The sequence below is a fragment of the Mastacembelus armatus genome, chromosome 1 (genome assembly GCF_900324485.2).
Source record: "Mastacembelus armatus chromosome 1, fMasArm1.2, whole genome shotgun sequence".
In the NCBI taxonomy this organism is placed as follows: Eukaryota; Metazoa; Chordata; class Actinopteri; order Synbranchiformes; family Mastacembelidae; genus Mastacembelus; species Mastacembelus armatus.
Window position 1 is genome coordinate 15,465,988 of NC_046633.1, and position 13,629 is coordinate 15,479,616.

The following is a 13,629-nucleotide window of genomic DNA, read 5'->3' on the forward strand; positions in this document are numbered from 1 at the left end:
GTATGCAAACAAATGAAAACTCAAAGTCATCAACTGCAAATTATATATTAGCATACAAATTATGTAGAATGAAAATCACCAGAAAAAAGAAAAAAGATTGTTAACTAAAACAACAATCTACTGATTGAGCAATGATTGCACTGACAGGTGGTTGATGTGCCAGTAAATTACATTAGTAAAGGGTGTGACTCAGAAAAAAGAGACAACAACAATGTATGAGCTCACTTTACCTTGACAAACAATCATCTTCACTGGTCATAAAACTTGACAAACAAGATTACTGCTTGGGCAGTGCATATTCCAACCAGACAAAAAAGAGTATTAAAATATAATCTTCTGGTCAAAATTTAAAAAATCAGCTGTCTGATACACAATCTCGATATTCTGTAAGCTGACCAGCCTGTCAACAGTACAAAGCTGTTTCATCTCCCTCTTATTATTTTATACATTGAGGACATCTCAACACTAGGGGGATTTACAAATAGAAAATGGCTAATAACAAACAAGAAAAATAGTAACAGCAATACAAAATAAACCAGTGGAACAACAGAACGTCTGCTCCTATCTGTACCTATTTAGCTTAACAAGACAAAGGGAATCAGAAGTTGCTAATTACGCAACAATCTCCACCACAAGATTAATATACTTGACATACTACTTTATGAGCATTAAAGCCTTGCAGAAAATGGTCTTTGAGGGAGGAAAGGAAGACAGTGAACTTTGTAACAGAGTGATTCCTGTCTTTAAAATGAGCACAGACATTCTTAAATTTTACAGCATGTATGGGTTTAATATATCAACGTCTTGGTTCACATGTATACTGCCTCACAGAAGTATGACAAGCAGTCTGAAAAAAAGGTAACTGAGTTATTCCTATAAGGAGCTTGTTTTGCCATGTTTCAGTGCCTTTGCATGTATGTTGCTAGTTCTAGTGACACCCAGTGCCCCCAGGTGCTGTGGAAAGTCCTTACAGATACAAGGCAAAAAATGCCAGTTGGAGAATATGCTATCTGAGCAACCCGTTCTACAGCATTGTATAAAAAAGGCTTGGCTATGTGACAGAAGAGTTACATTTGTTCAAGATTCAAGATTCAAGAAGTTTATTGTCAGATACACAACAAAGTTCACACTCCGCAGTGAAATTATTTCTGAGTTCCCTTCACATAACTAAAATAACCAACTAAACTAAAATAAAATGAAGGAATAATAACATAAATATATAATAAATAAAAATGAGTACTATGTAGTACATACTTACAAAAGGGTAGAGGGTAGTCAGGATATAGAGTGCAATTAGTTGTGTAATACTGTTTGTTGTGTTGAAAGCAGCTGATGTCACTGATATGGCTGTGTAGAGCAGATGTACGCAGTCGAGGGAGGAAAGTATATTTTTTTGATTTCATTGTTTGATATTACAAACATGACGTAAATCATCCACAATACTGGGCTATTGTCAACAGACATAATTGCCATTGCCAACCAGGACAGATGTGATCAGTTTATTTCAGTAGCAATTATGAAGACATATCTGGATAAATGTGCAATGTGATACACTAACACACAGATAAGAACATATTGTACTTATAGGGAAATGTGCTGCTGTCCGGCCTTTTTTCAGAAAACTGTATGAACTTAACACATAATTATACAGAATGGTTTAGGTTGGGGCAGCACGGTCGATGAATGGTTAGCACTGTTGCCTCACAGCAACCCATCAGGGGCCTTCTGTCTGGAGTTCGCATGTTCTCCCTGTGCTTGTATGGGTTTACTCCAGGTACTCCAGTTTCCACCCACAGTCCAAAAACATGTATGTCAGGTTGATTGGTGACTCTAAATTGCCCATAGGAGTGAGTGTGAGTGTGTGAGGTTGTGTGTCTCTATGTGGCCCTGTGATGGACTGGTGACCTGTCCAGGGTGTAGCCCTGCCTTTCACCCAAAGAGAGCTGGGATAGGCGCCAGGGTCCCCGTGACCCTAGTTAGGAATAAGCGGGTATAGGTAATGGATGGTTTAGGTTGTTTAGGAATTAAATTTTTTATTTTTTTTTTAAATGTGGACTTTATATGTGTTATTACCCTTTATCATACTACTTTCCAAAGTGGCTACTGGATTAAAAAGGCACTATAGGATTTGGTTGTTCATATTACCATTCATAGTGTTTATTTTCTTACATTGTTTCATAGTCAGTGTCTGACTCAAAGCATAACAGAAAGCCAAAACCCAAATAAACAATAAACAAATTCTTATCACAATTCATCACTTATTTAATCTATTGCTCTTAGTTTCAGCTCATTTTTACTCACTTTCCATCTGTTTCACTCCTCCTGTACTCACTCTCTGCCTATACTCTGCCATCATTCTCAAGATGTCTCCTGATCCAGGGCCTGAGTGCGCGCTGCCAGTGCTAGTGACAGCCTGTGAAGCGCCCCCTGGTGCTGGGGGAACTCCTCACATACGCGGTGCAAGATGGTGCTGGCAGCATGCACATGCTGTATTTGGCTTTGCAGAGCAGTTCCTATAGACTCACTGGTGGATGCAGCTTGATAGCTTCCATTACACACCTCCTGCAGCTTCTTGGTGCGGCTCTGTAAAGTCACCAGGTGGGCTAGGTTCTAGAGAAAAGGGAAGACAACAATGAGTGCACATCTTTTGCTTACATCTTTGACCACAGAAGGTGGAAAAACAATGAAAAGTGGGAGTGGTCTCTGTGAATGGAACCTGAGATACACAAGTCAATAAATCCACAGCCATATCTACCTTCTCCAAAAAAATGCTTTAATAACACCACACCTCAGTTAGACTTATTCAACAGCAGAAGACTTATTGGGTACATTCATCTGTACTTGATCGTCACATACCAGCTGTGATTTATTACTTAGATAGCTAAAGAATGAAATGGCTGTACTGTATTAAATTAACTCACACACACTGAGGTACAAACCAGTTTACAAATCTGTAACATAAATACACACTGACAAAACATTTTAAAACACAGTTTATTAACATGGTAGCATGTATGTATGTGTTATAAAGCGGGACACTCCAATATTTGCTCCTTACCCTGTCTTTGGTATCCTGGAGATTTATGAAGTCAGGGTCAAGGACGTAGCTGGTGCCACACAGCTCTGTGAGCTGCTGCTTCTGTTGTGCAAGCCTGTTACTCAGACTCACCTGGCTCTCCTGTAACTCCCTGATCACCTGATCACACTCTGTCACATGCTAAAGAAAGGCATATTGTATATAAGTATATGCAACATGTTTCAGGGACATCCAAAGACATCTAAAATCCACTCCTACCTTGTGTGTGTCCTGTATCTTGCGTTGAAGGCTTTGTATGAGGTGGCCCACCTCACCCTTTGTAGTTTGTTTGTGGGAGGTGCGCACCATGGCGTCTCTACGGAGCATGATGGTCTCCCTCCTTGCCACTGTTGCTTCACTCTCCCTCAGCAGCTGCTCCTGCTGCTTTGTCAGCTGGTTGAGTCGCACCTGCACAGACAAACACTACTAAATGAAAAACCACAAACTTAACACGAGCAACAGAACATCAATAAAAGGACACCAAATCAATACCAGGCTATAATGCCTTGTTGATAGCATGTATTGAATGCATATTGAGTCCCAGCCATTAATTTTGCTCGCGCTACATATCCGATTCATCCAAACCATTGTCATTGTTTTGGACGCTTCTTTAAAGTTCATTTTGTGCTGTGTGGTGAGAAAGTTACAAAATGATGAATAATCCACAGAGCTTCAATAAATAAAACAGAAAAAATATCTGACATGTATGCTTTGATTTTGTTGTCAGCCTTCCCTAATTAGAATGACTATTATATAGACATGAATTATGTAGGTCCAATGGTTTCCAAGCCCTGGTGAAAGAGCCTGCTCTCCCTCTCCGTCTCTCATTCTCTCTGTTTGTGTGTGTGGCTGATTGATTACATCTGTTGCTCATCTGGCTCATCAAGGCAAGCACTGAAAAGACAGCGTTTCGTCACGAGTCGTCAGACTGTACTTCCAAAGGTAACAATAGTCCAGCCAGTTATCTCTTCTAGTTAGTATCTGATTACCACTTCTTTCGCTGAAGAACTTTCTTGCCTTCCTGGCTCCTAGGACAGAGCCTCTGATGGTCTTCCAGTGGACCTGCCACCACCTGCCTGCACGCCTGCTGTCAACCTTGTCTTGGAGCTCCGCGTCATTTTCTGAGTCAGATATCTAACACTATTATTTTAAGAATTAAACTGAGTACTTTGAGTCTGCATTTTTGGGTCCAGCACCTAATTTCTTTTCTAATTTCTTAGCCATGAGGCTATGAAGACACAATATAATTTAGCTAAAAAGTAAACAATCATTTCATAGTTTTATTTTTTGAGGTAATAAAATTGTCCTTGTTGCAGCCTCTGACTGCTGCATCTTTCCTCAGCACTCTACCATGATCCCATTTCCATCTACTGCAGGCCATTGGTATGTAAGGTGAACAATTTGTAACTTAGTTACTTGGTCTGAAGGTGAGTTGTCTTTTTACTAGCAAAGATGAATAAAAACCAAAAACATTCAGGAGGTATGGTAGATATACCATATGATATAGCGTTTTTTTTTTTAGTTGTGATAACTAGGTCTTTAACAGCATAGTCACTTCATAAATGTTTGTGGTTGAAAAAAAGGTTGCACATACAGTATGTAGGCAAACAGCTATATGACAATAATACTCTTTATTGTATCTTTGTGTTATCATACACTGTGCACTGTGTTTACCTCCATACGGTGTATCTCAGCTTTCATCATCTGGATTTCTCCTTGGCCCACCTCAGAGTCCACAGCTGAACAAGTCTCTTTTACAAGCTGAGTTTTCTTCTCCCAAAGCATGATCTGCCGCCTGCAGGCCACACATGCAAACACACACACAACAAAGGACATGCCTAAAAAAGCATCAACTATATGAGGTATGTAATGTAAAAGGAAAAAATAAATAAATAAATAAAAAAGACAGACAACTACTGTATGATTTTCATTCTGTTTGATATGGACTAATTATTGCTTCAAGATGTAGCTCTCTAAATTATCTATTAATAAATACAACAAACAAAAAACAAAAACATTGAGTAGGAATGTAGTTCTTTGTTAAATATCTCATTATGGAACAAAATTCCTTGAGTTAACAGGCCTACATATATAAATATATTAAATAATTATGAACAAGCAAAAAATTAATATATGACTGACTCGGCTTCCACCGAACTGTTGAGGAGTCTCTCTTTTTCCTCCTGTGTCTTTTCATGTGTCATCTTCATCTCAATACACTCCCGCTCTGCCTCCTAAATACATTATATCACATAGATTAATTGTTTATTACTAAGTATTCAAATACCACAGAAATTAATTAAACAACGCCATGCCTTAAGTCTCTGAAGAAAGTCTGTCTCCATCAGTGTGTTCTCCTGCTCCAGCGCCTGGCTGAGCTGTCCGTTCCTGCCCAGCAGGGTGTTGAGCTTTATTAAGTCTCTCCTCAGCATCTTTGCATTCTTCTCCAGCTCTGTCTGCTCTCGGTGCTCTGCTTCAGTCTGACCTGGTGGGGTTAGTGATGGTGTCAGTGATTTTCAAGCACAGATGGATGTGTACAGGTTATGTGAATGGTGTTACGTTGTACTGTGAAAGCTTTATTAGATGCTACTGTTAAATGCCTAAAACTTCACAAATACGATACGTTCTCAGACATTCTATTTACTACATCAAGCTCACAAGTAGTTTGTTACAAATTACTGACAACTGACTTTAAACTTGGACTAACGTCATTGCTACATTACATTATATTACATACTCTCCAAGCGAATCTTCTTCTGCTGCATGCTAGTGTACTCTGTCTGCAGTTTAAGTATGTTGTTGCTGTTGGCCTCTATCTCCTGGGTCAGCCTGACTAGTGTCCCCTGGCGTTTCATCCACAGCTGCTGGTCATTCTTGATGTTCGCTGCAAGCTCCTCAATCTGAGCTATTAATGCCTCTACCTTGATCTGTAGAGGACTCAAGTCTTCATGCTGGGAATAGAGGTGCACAAAATCACAAAGGCAACATGTAATTTTACCAAACATCTGACTGTAAAGATTGTTCCTCATCTGCTTACATGGCTATAAATTTCACAATTCATGTAGCTTTTCTTCTTTTTGACTTATCCACATAAACAAAGAATGAAGGATAACTGCTTCCTTAGAATCTCTCACCCCAGTACTGGCTGCGATTTGACAAATCTTTCTGTTGTAGTTAGCGATGGTGGCCTGCTTCTGCCCGATCAGTGTAATGAAGGAAGACAGCTTGTCCTGGTTGAATGTCAAAATCTTGTTGTACTTTGCTATGTTCTTATTGAGGCCTTCCTGGGTGGAGGCCAGGCTCTCCAGATGTTTGCTGACCTCATTGCTTTCCACTCCTATGGTCATCACCTCATTCTCAAGCTGCCACAGCTGAGACATCTAAAGGGGAAGCATAAGCAAGACAAAAATCTTCTATTTTTATGATTAAATTCTTAGCATAATGTTTGTGTTGTTTCATTTATTTTTGTAATGTTAAAGTGATTTTGGTAGACTGATCATTGTGAGCGCACTGACAGTGTGAAACATTCTCTAAAATCAGTTTTTACCTTTTCTTTCTTAAGAGTGGCCACCTTGCTGCTGAGTCTTTGGGAGTACTTGGCAGCCTTGTTGTGGGTGAGCTTCTGTTGCATGGTAGTCATTATCTTGTCCTCCAAGTCCAGACGCACAGCGCTCTCTTTCTCCAGCTGCCTCCTCTGATCATTCACTTCAGCCTGGTGGGTGTTCATTTCCTAGAAATGATGGCGCAAAGGAAGGCAGTAAATAAATAAATTAAGAACTGGAGTGCAGAATAGTTACATAAGGAAAGAGATGCATGAAAGACATTGTGACCAGGGGCGACTGTGGTATAAGACTTTTAGGGGGGCTCAGCCTCCAAGGAGAATGTGGCATTTATACCGGGCCATATGCCCAGTGGTCTTTCTGGTGACTAAACCCTGTGACTAAACTTCTCCCCTTGTTTCCATCACTGTCCTCCTGTTTCCTTCTTTGTGCTGTCAACCAAATAGCAAACCTAACATCTAATCACAGAATCTATGATCTAATAGCATAAATTTATCCATATCAATTGATAACATTATTCTAATTTAATATTAGTTTGATATGACAAATGCAGTCAGTGTCATTTTAACCTCACTTTCTCACCTGAACCTGGTTGTTTTCTTTGAAAAAAAACAAACAAACAAATTTCCAGTTATTGAGAATATTCACACTATATTCGCATCACAGAACTGTAACCACACACTTTCGAAGTCATAGTACTAACGACCCAATGTTCACAGTCAGAATAGTCAAAAACTGTATTTACTTTTCAAATTACTTGTGGATTTAATCTCCACCACGAAATCCACCGCTACCTCCTCCTTCTTCTAGATTGCTTTTGCATGCATGGCAGATTACAAGTTCGCAAAAAATTAACATATTTGCGAAACCTGACATTAGTAAACAATAGGCTTAATGATTAAATATTATCAGCATTTTTAGGGGTGCTGAGATGAAATTTAGGTGTGCTTAAGCACCCCTAAAAAGGGTCTAAAATTGCCCTGGCTATGACATTCTGAACCAAAACAGAAGTTGTTGCCGTTTATCTACTTTTGTGAGTCTGGCGAAGGTGCGCTCTGTCTCCCTCAGAGTACGCAGGCAGGTGCTGTAGTGGGCCTGCAGGGCCTCTCGCTGAGCCTGCTTCTGACTGATCAGATTTTTGGAGGTGGCAATGTCCATCTGGGACCAGTTCAGCTGCATAGTCAGCGTCTCATTTTGCTCCTGTTCTTCAGTGGTGGATTTCTTGTAGCCTTCAATCTCTCTGTCAAGTAAGATCAACTGGTGCTCGACCTCGCTGAGAGAAACAAAGATAGCAGGAAGGAATGAATGAATGGATGCCTTTATTTTCATGTGGTGCTTTCCCATTTAAATCCCAAGTTATTAATGTTATTATATGTCTTACAAATCCTGTGTCGTACTTCCTACATGTTTTATATACATATGCGGTATGTTGCAAATAAGTGGAAACCTGATTTACATTTTGTTTTCATTTCCCTTTCTCTCACCAAATGGCCTCCTGCATTGCACCGAAAGCCTCATCTCGTCTCCTCACGCCCATCAGGCTACTGTTCCACTGTTGCAGTAGTTGTTTACGTGCTATTATCAGAGACTCCATTTCCATCTCAGCCTGCACATAGACAAATGTAACTGAGCCTCTGTTGGGACCGGTGTATATTAATACTTCGCCAAACCTCAACAGCTCTGTAAATTGCTGTGCAGTCATAACAATCACATATACAATGTTTTCTGCGATTTCACTTCAGTTATATAATTTTGTACTTATCAAAAATTAATTAACAATAGATTAAATGACTATGTATGTATGTATATGTGACTGGTGTTACTTATGGTGAAGAACTATCACTGGACGCTCAAGCTCTATAAAGTGTTTTATATGTTTTAGCTCAAGATTTTGTTTTTCTGCTTCACCTTTTAAAGGAAGAAATCTGCTAAACTGACTATATGTAGCCTAACCAGCACCACACTGCATTCAGAGATAGTGAATAACTAAAAAAAGCAGCTAAAGAGCCTGACATTCATGTCTGGAGATAACAACAGAGCTACACATTCATTATTTGGTCAGAACTACAATTCCAAATAATTTCTAATGCTGCTCAGTATTTACTGGATACATAAATAGACAAGTAATGTATTTGCTAACATTTGAGCTCCTCATTGATAACAATAATGTGTGTTTTATTTGCAGCTAGTACTTATGAACCCAAATATATCAATATAGCTTTAATCTTATATAGATTCATGGCAGTTAATGTAAATAGTTGTATTAATAATAGCTGAACTAATTTATAGTATCTGTTTGGTGACTAATGCACATTCCACTTATGGTTAATACTGTCTTAGGTCATAGTGCAGTTACCTCAGAGAGTGCCTCTTTGGCTGCTTTTGTCTCCTCTGTTTGAGCATTGGTCTGGGCCTCATACATGGCTATCTGCTGTGTCAGCCTCTCCATGTCCTTTGTTAGATGCTCCACATATAAATCCTGATGACACAGGGATATTTTCAATCAATAGCTGTAAATCAGTCAGAGATAATTTATTGTACAGACAAAATTTTGAATCTAATGTTTTGACGAGATGGGATTTCAACTTGCCCACCTGCTTCAGTTTCTGCTCTTCGGCCTGGGTCTTCTCCACTCCAGCTTTGCGTGTGGCATTCTTCATGACTTTGACATTAGAACGCAGATCTTCACTGACTCCTTGTGTGAAGATGAGCTGTAGCATAAGGTTATCGATCTCTGCCTGCAGCTGGGACGCTATGAACAAGGAACAATGGAGAAAACACAACTGCAAGGCTTCAAATCTGTAGCATGAAAACATAGGCTAATAGTCTAACACAGTACCAGATATACATTTGCAAGAAAAAGTAATGGCACTGTTTGCAATTGGCGGGTTTTCTGCATAAATATGGCATGAAATGTGATCTGACCTTTCCCAAAAACACAAACTTCAACAAACAATATTTGTAAAACACAGCGCTTAGGTATGCATACTTCCATACATAGACATGGCTGCACAGTTAAAAGTGTGTTACTGACTAACTTAGCAACTGATTTTAAAGTTTTTTTTACTTGCCAATTAAAGTAAATACTACATAAATATTATATAATAGAACAGAATCCTAGGTCAGAAACAAGCTATGTCCACCAAAAAAGCAATTCAGTCTCACCACTGGCTTTGGCTTTGCTGTCCTGGCTGGTAGTACTGGAAAATTTGCTTTTCATTGCCTCTAGCTGATCTTGTGCCTGCTGATGTTTGACTTCGGCTTGTGCCTTGGTCTGATTACGGTCCTCCAGTGTGGTATAGAGTCTGGCCAGTTGCTCCTGAATCCTGAACATCTCAACACCCATCTCCAGGGTGTGGCTATCATCTGCCTTCTCTATTGCCATCTGCAGCAGTGGGTGAGGGAACACAGACAGGAATCAGAGAACTAACTGTCTAGACAATTTTAAATAGTCCTTGTTTGACTGATTTTCTCTTGAACAAATTCTTTGCCAAAGATATTTTGTTCCACTTGTGGAAGTTTTTTTGATTAATTCAGCTTTTGGTTTTTGTTATATTATGCTGGACCTTATAATGCATATACTCCAGCCATAGTCAAAATACAGAAGTGCAAATTAAATTTCTACAGTTCAACAGCACCATCTCCTGGACATACTAAAACCCCCACAGATTAAAAAACAATGAAATTTGACTTGTATGTGTATGGGAACTGCATGTGTTTACTTCTGTGTGTGTGTGTGTGTGTGTTTGTGAGTACTAATAGTGGCAAGGAAGAAAAGCACAGAAGAAACCAGAAGAAATACTTGTTAACAAAAAAGGAACCAACCTTTTCTTTCAGTCCCATGTCAGTCCTCTCTAGCTGCTTCCTGAGCTGGCTGCTAAGAGCAGCTTGTTGCCTTTTGACCAAGGGCTGCCAACAGATCATGATATCAATGGCATGACAGCAGGTTAGCAAGATAACTAGTAGTATTTCTGAACTCAGTGTATTACATTTGGCTGTAAATTGAAGCAAATGTACCTCTATGCAGAACTAACATTCTGTAGCTTTTGGATGGCTGTGCTGTACGATGTATACTTCCTGAAAAGTGCTACACTAATACACTAATTTACTATAGACACAGATCAGATACTGATACTACTGTTATCCCTGAGGAACAGTGTGACAAAGTGTTCTGTGTATTGTTTTGTTTGTTTAACTGATAGTAAAACTATTGAAGAAAAAGCTACTGACATGTTCAGGGTCGAGAACAATGAACTCCTCCTCATCTTCTGCCTCCTTCTCCTGATCATCCATGTTTTCTGATATGTTAAGGTTTGACAGGTGAGGTGTCAACATCACATGATCAATATTATCTTGCACTGAAACACAGAAAATAAAATACATTTTTTATAACAATAAACAAATGAAAACATGAAAAGTTAAAAATACTGCCTGAATCATGAAAATATGTATTTGGATGCAATTTCTGCATTTTCACGTTTTTCATTATCTTGTAAATATTTGTTTTTCTCCATAAACTGGCATCTTTGCTGCCATGTTACACTCTTTCTGTTATCTTATGGAACAATATCTACTTGTAACCTTCTTACTGTATATAATTTACACTGATTTCTGTGTTAATTTCCAATGTAATTTTTCTCAGGATGATAAATTATATCATACAGAATTGTAATATGATGTGTTGTACTGTATTGTTTAATACTGAATTGCAAATTGTAAAATGTGTGGCCGACCTGAATTTGTGGCGCCGGGGAAGTGTTCCTCTGCACCACTGAGATCAGGGTAAGGCTGGTATACCAACTCATCAGGCTCAGATACTGATGGGCTCTGTGAACCACAAGGGGACAAAGACAGCATATGTAAGGGTCTTGTCACAAATCACAATTTAAACACTATTATTTCAGATCCACATTACATTGCCACATTTCAGACTTTTAAATTAGGTGGTAAGTTATATTTTGTACATAACGGTGCGACTTAAAAACAAAACAAAAAAAAAGAAAAGAAACAAATTTATCTATGTCTGCATTAGGAGTTAAAATTAAAATTAAAAAGCATAAAAAGTTGGTTGATTCTTCCTGATTCCTCAGCTGTTACACCTGTTGAGCAGGCGGGACAGTCACTCCACAGTCTTCTGCAGCGTTGTCTGTTGCATCCTGTGTTTTGGTGTCTGTGTCACCGTGGCTGGAGCTTTCCTCCTCCCTGCCTCCTTCTCCTCCAACACTCTGCATACCTGTTATGACACAGGTCTGTTAGCTACATCAGCAAACCTGCTTCTTAACACAATTTCCTCTTCTCTAACTATTGTATGTAAGATAGATAAACATACTGCTTTTGTGTTAGCACATGCTGTTTTGGTTTTATTAATGCTAGCTTTCCACATTTGTTGTTGGTCTCTGCCGAAAACATGACACCCTTAAAGCGAGCATTAAAAATAACGCTGTAAGTTAGCTACTTCCTAATGCTAACGTTAGCTTAGCTGTAGCTGAAGTTCAGGCACAGGAGGTTGAGGAAAACATTAATCTAAAGTTACAACAGCGGACAGCTAACGAATATATTTGAATTACAGCGTATTCCTGAAGATCTTAGTAATAACTTCCTTTAACTTACAGCTGTACTTACTTATCAACGTAGTAGGCCTGTTGTTACCGATGAGACAGCGCAGAGACGTTGCTAAGCAACTGTAAACTTCCGTTGGAGATGCGGCGCAGTGACGATATCAACCTGATGCTGTTATGGCATAACACCAATAACAGCGAATACGTTCATGTTTTCATGGTCACATCCATTCCCTCCAATTGTTTGTGTGTGTTAAACCTGTCATAGAGCAGACAGAGCGGAATAAACAGTGTTGGAAAGCAATGAAATAAGTTAAGGATGCAGCGATTAGCCGATGTCAAGACGAACCGCGTTTTAAAACTAACTGTTGAATGAAACGGAACTGTTGCAACTTGCACAAAACAAAGTTACACCAGCGGTGCACCCGTTTAAACCACCGTGCTTATCAGAGACACGGATGTCACACACCTGCGTACTATGTCAGAGGAATCAAACAGCAAAACTTTATTTCCTTCAAAGAAACGCCTGTAGTCAGGAGTGTGGGAGCATTTTGGGTACGCCAACAATGACCAGGGCGTCACTGGTGATGGATCACCTCTTTGTAAAACTTCCTGTAAGAAAAAGTTGCTACTAAAGGAGCCAATACATCAAATTTGATGCAGCGCCTGCGGGATCACCACCCATCTTGGCACACCAAAGTAAAGGTTATATATAACTTAGTTACATTACGTGCCAAGTAGGGAATTAAATATAAACGTGTCACAATCAGTGCCTTAGCGGTGACTGTTTCCTTAGTTTGTCTTAATTATTATTTTGTGGTGTATTATTTGGTTACTGTTTCAATTTCAAAAGGCAGCAATAAATAACACTTTAAAACCTAATGAGTGTTCATGTTTTATGCATTAGTAGTGTTGTGAAATTAATCAATGCATAATAATCATATATTTGTGAAACCATGATTATTCTTCAAACTATTAGCCTGGCCAGCCAGACCCACTCCTTTCTTAGCGAAAGAATCATACCAACAAACTCTATAATCATTGCATCTCTAGAAATAACACAAGAGGCTACATTGGCAACAGATGGTGCTCCAGCAATGAGAGGCGAGTGCAAAGGAATGGCATCTGTGGTGTGCATTAAGGTGCAAGAGAGTGGAGGTGAGGCTGTTGAAATGCACTGTATCATTCACAAAGAATCCTCTGTGCCAAGACAGTCCAGCTTGACGATGTGATGAACACTGTTGTGAAATCTCAACTGTGACGGGAGATCACCATCCTGACTAAGAAGCAATCTGAGAACAATGTTAGAAGAATAAGCTACCAAGCCTTTTTGTAATACAACAAATGGAAACCCATTAATGGAGAGATGTGATAATGTTTTTTTCTTTAAGAATATTTAATTATGAAGCATAATTTACCTACATTTGATTGATTT

At 39.1% G+C, this 13,629-nt stretch overlaps 1 protein-coding gene across 1 annotated transcript; it reads right to left on the reverse strand.

Moving 5' to 3' along the window:
- Positions 1 to 1,948: 1,948 nt before the first annotated feature.
- ccdc40 (coiled-coil domain 40 molecular ruler complex subunit) lies at positions 1,949 to 12,496 on the reverse strand. Its single transcript, XM_026302439.1, has 19 exons — positions 12,259 to 12,496; positions 11,736 to 11,869; positions 11,370 to 11,463; positions 10,867 to 10,994; positions 10,462 to 10,545; positions 9,802 to 10,021; positions 9,231 to 9,388; positions 8,993 to 9,115; positions 8,121 to 8,242; positions 7,666 to 7,909; positions 6,624 to 6,806; positions 6,211 to 6,456; positions 5,814 to 6,027; positions 5,392 to 5,561; positions 5,219 to 5,310; positions 4,751 to 4,871; positions 3,296 to 3,484; positions 3,059 to 3,217; positions 1,949 to 2,610 (listed from the first exon to the last, which is right to left on the reverse strand). Exons 2-19 carry the CDS (start codon positions 11,865 to 11,867, stop codon positions 2,359 to 2,361), a joined length of 2,931 nt encoding a protein of 976 aa, XP_026158224.1. The 5' UTR covers positions 11,868 to 11,869; positions 12,259 to 12,496; the 3' UTR covers positions 1,949 to 2,358.
- Between the last annotated feature and the right edge of the window lie 1,133 nt (positions 12,497 to 13,629).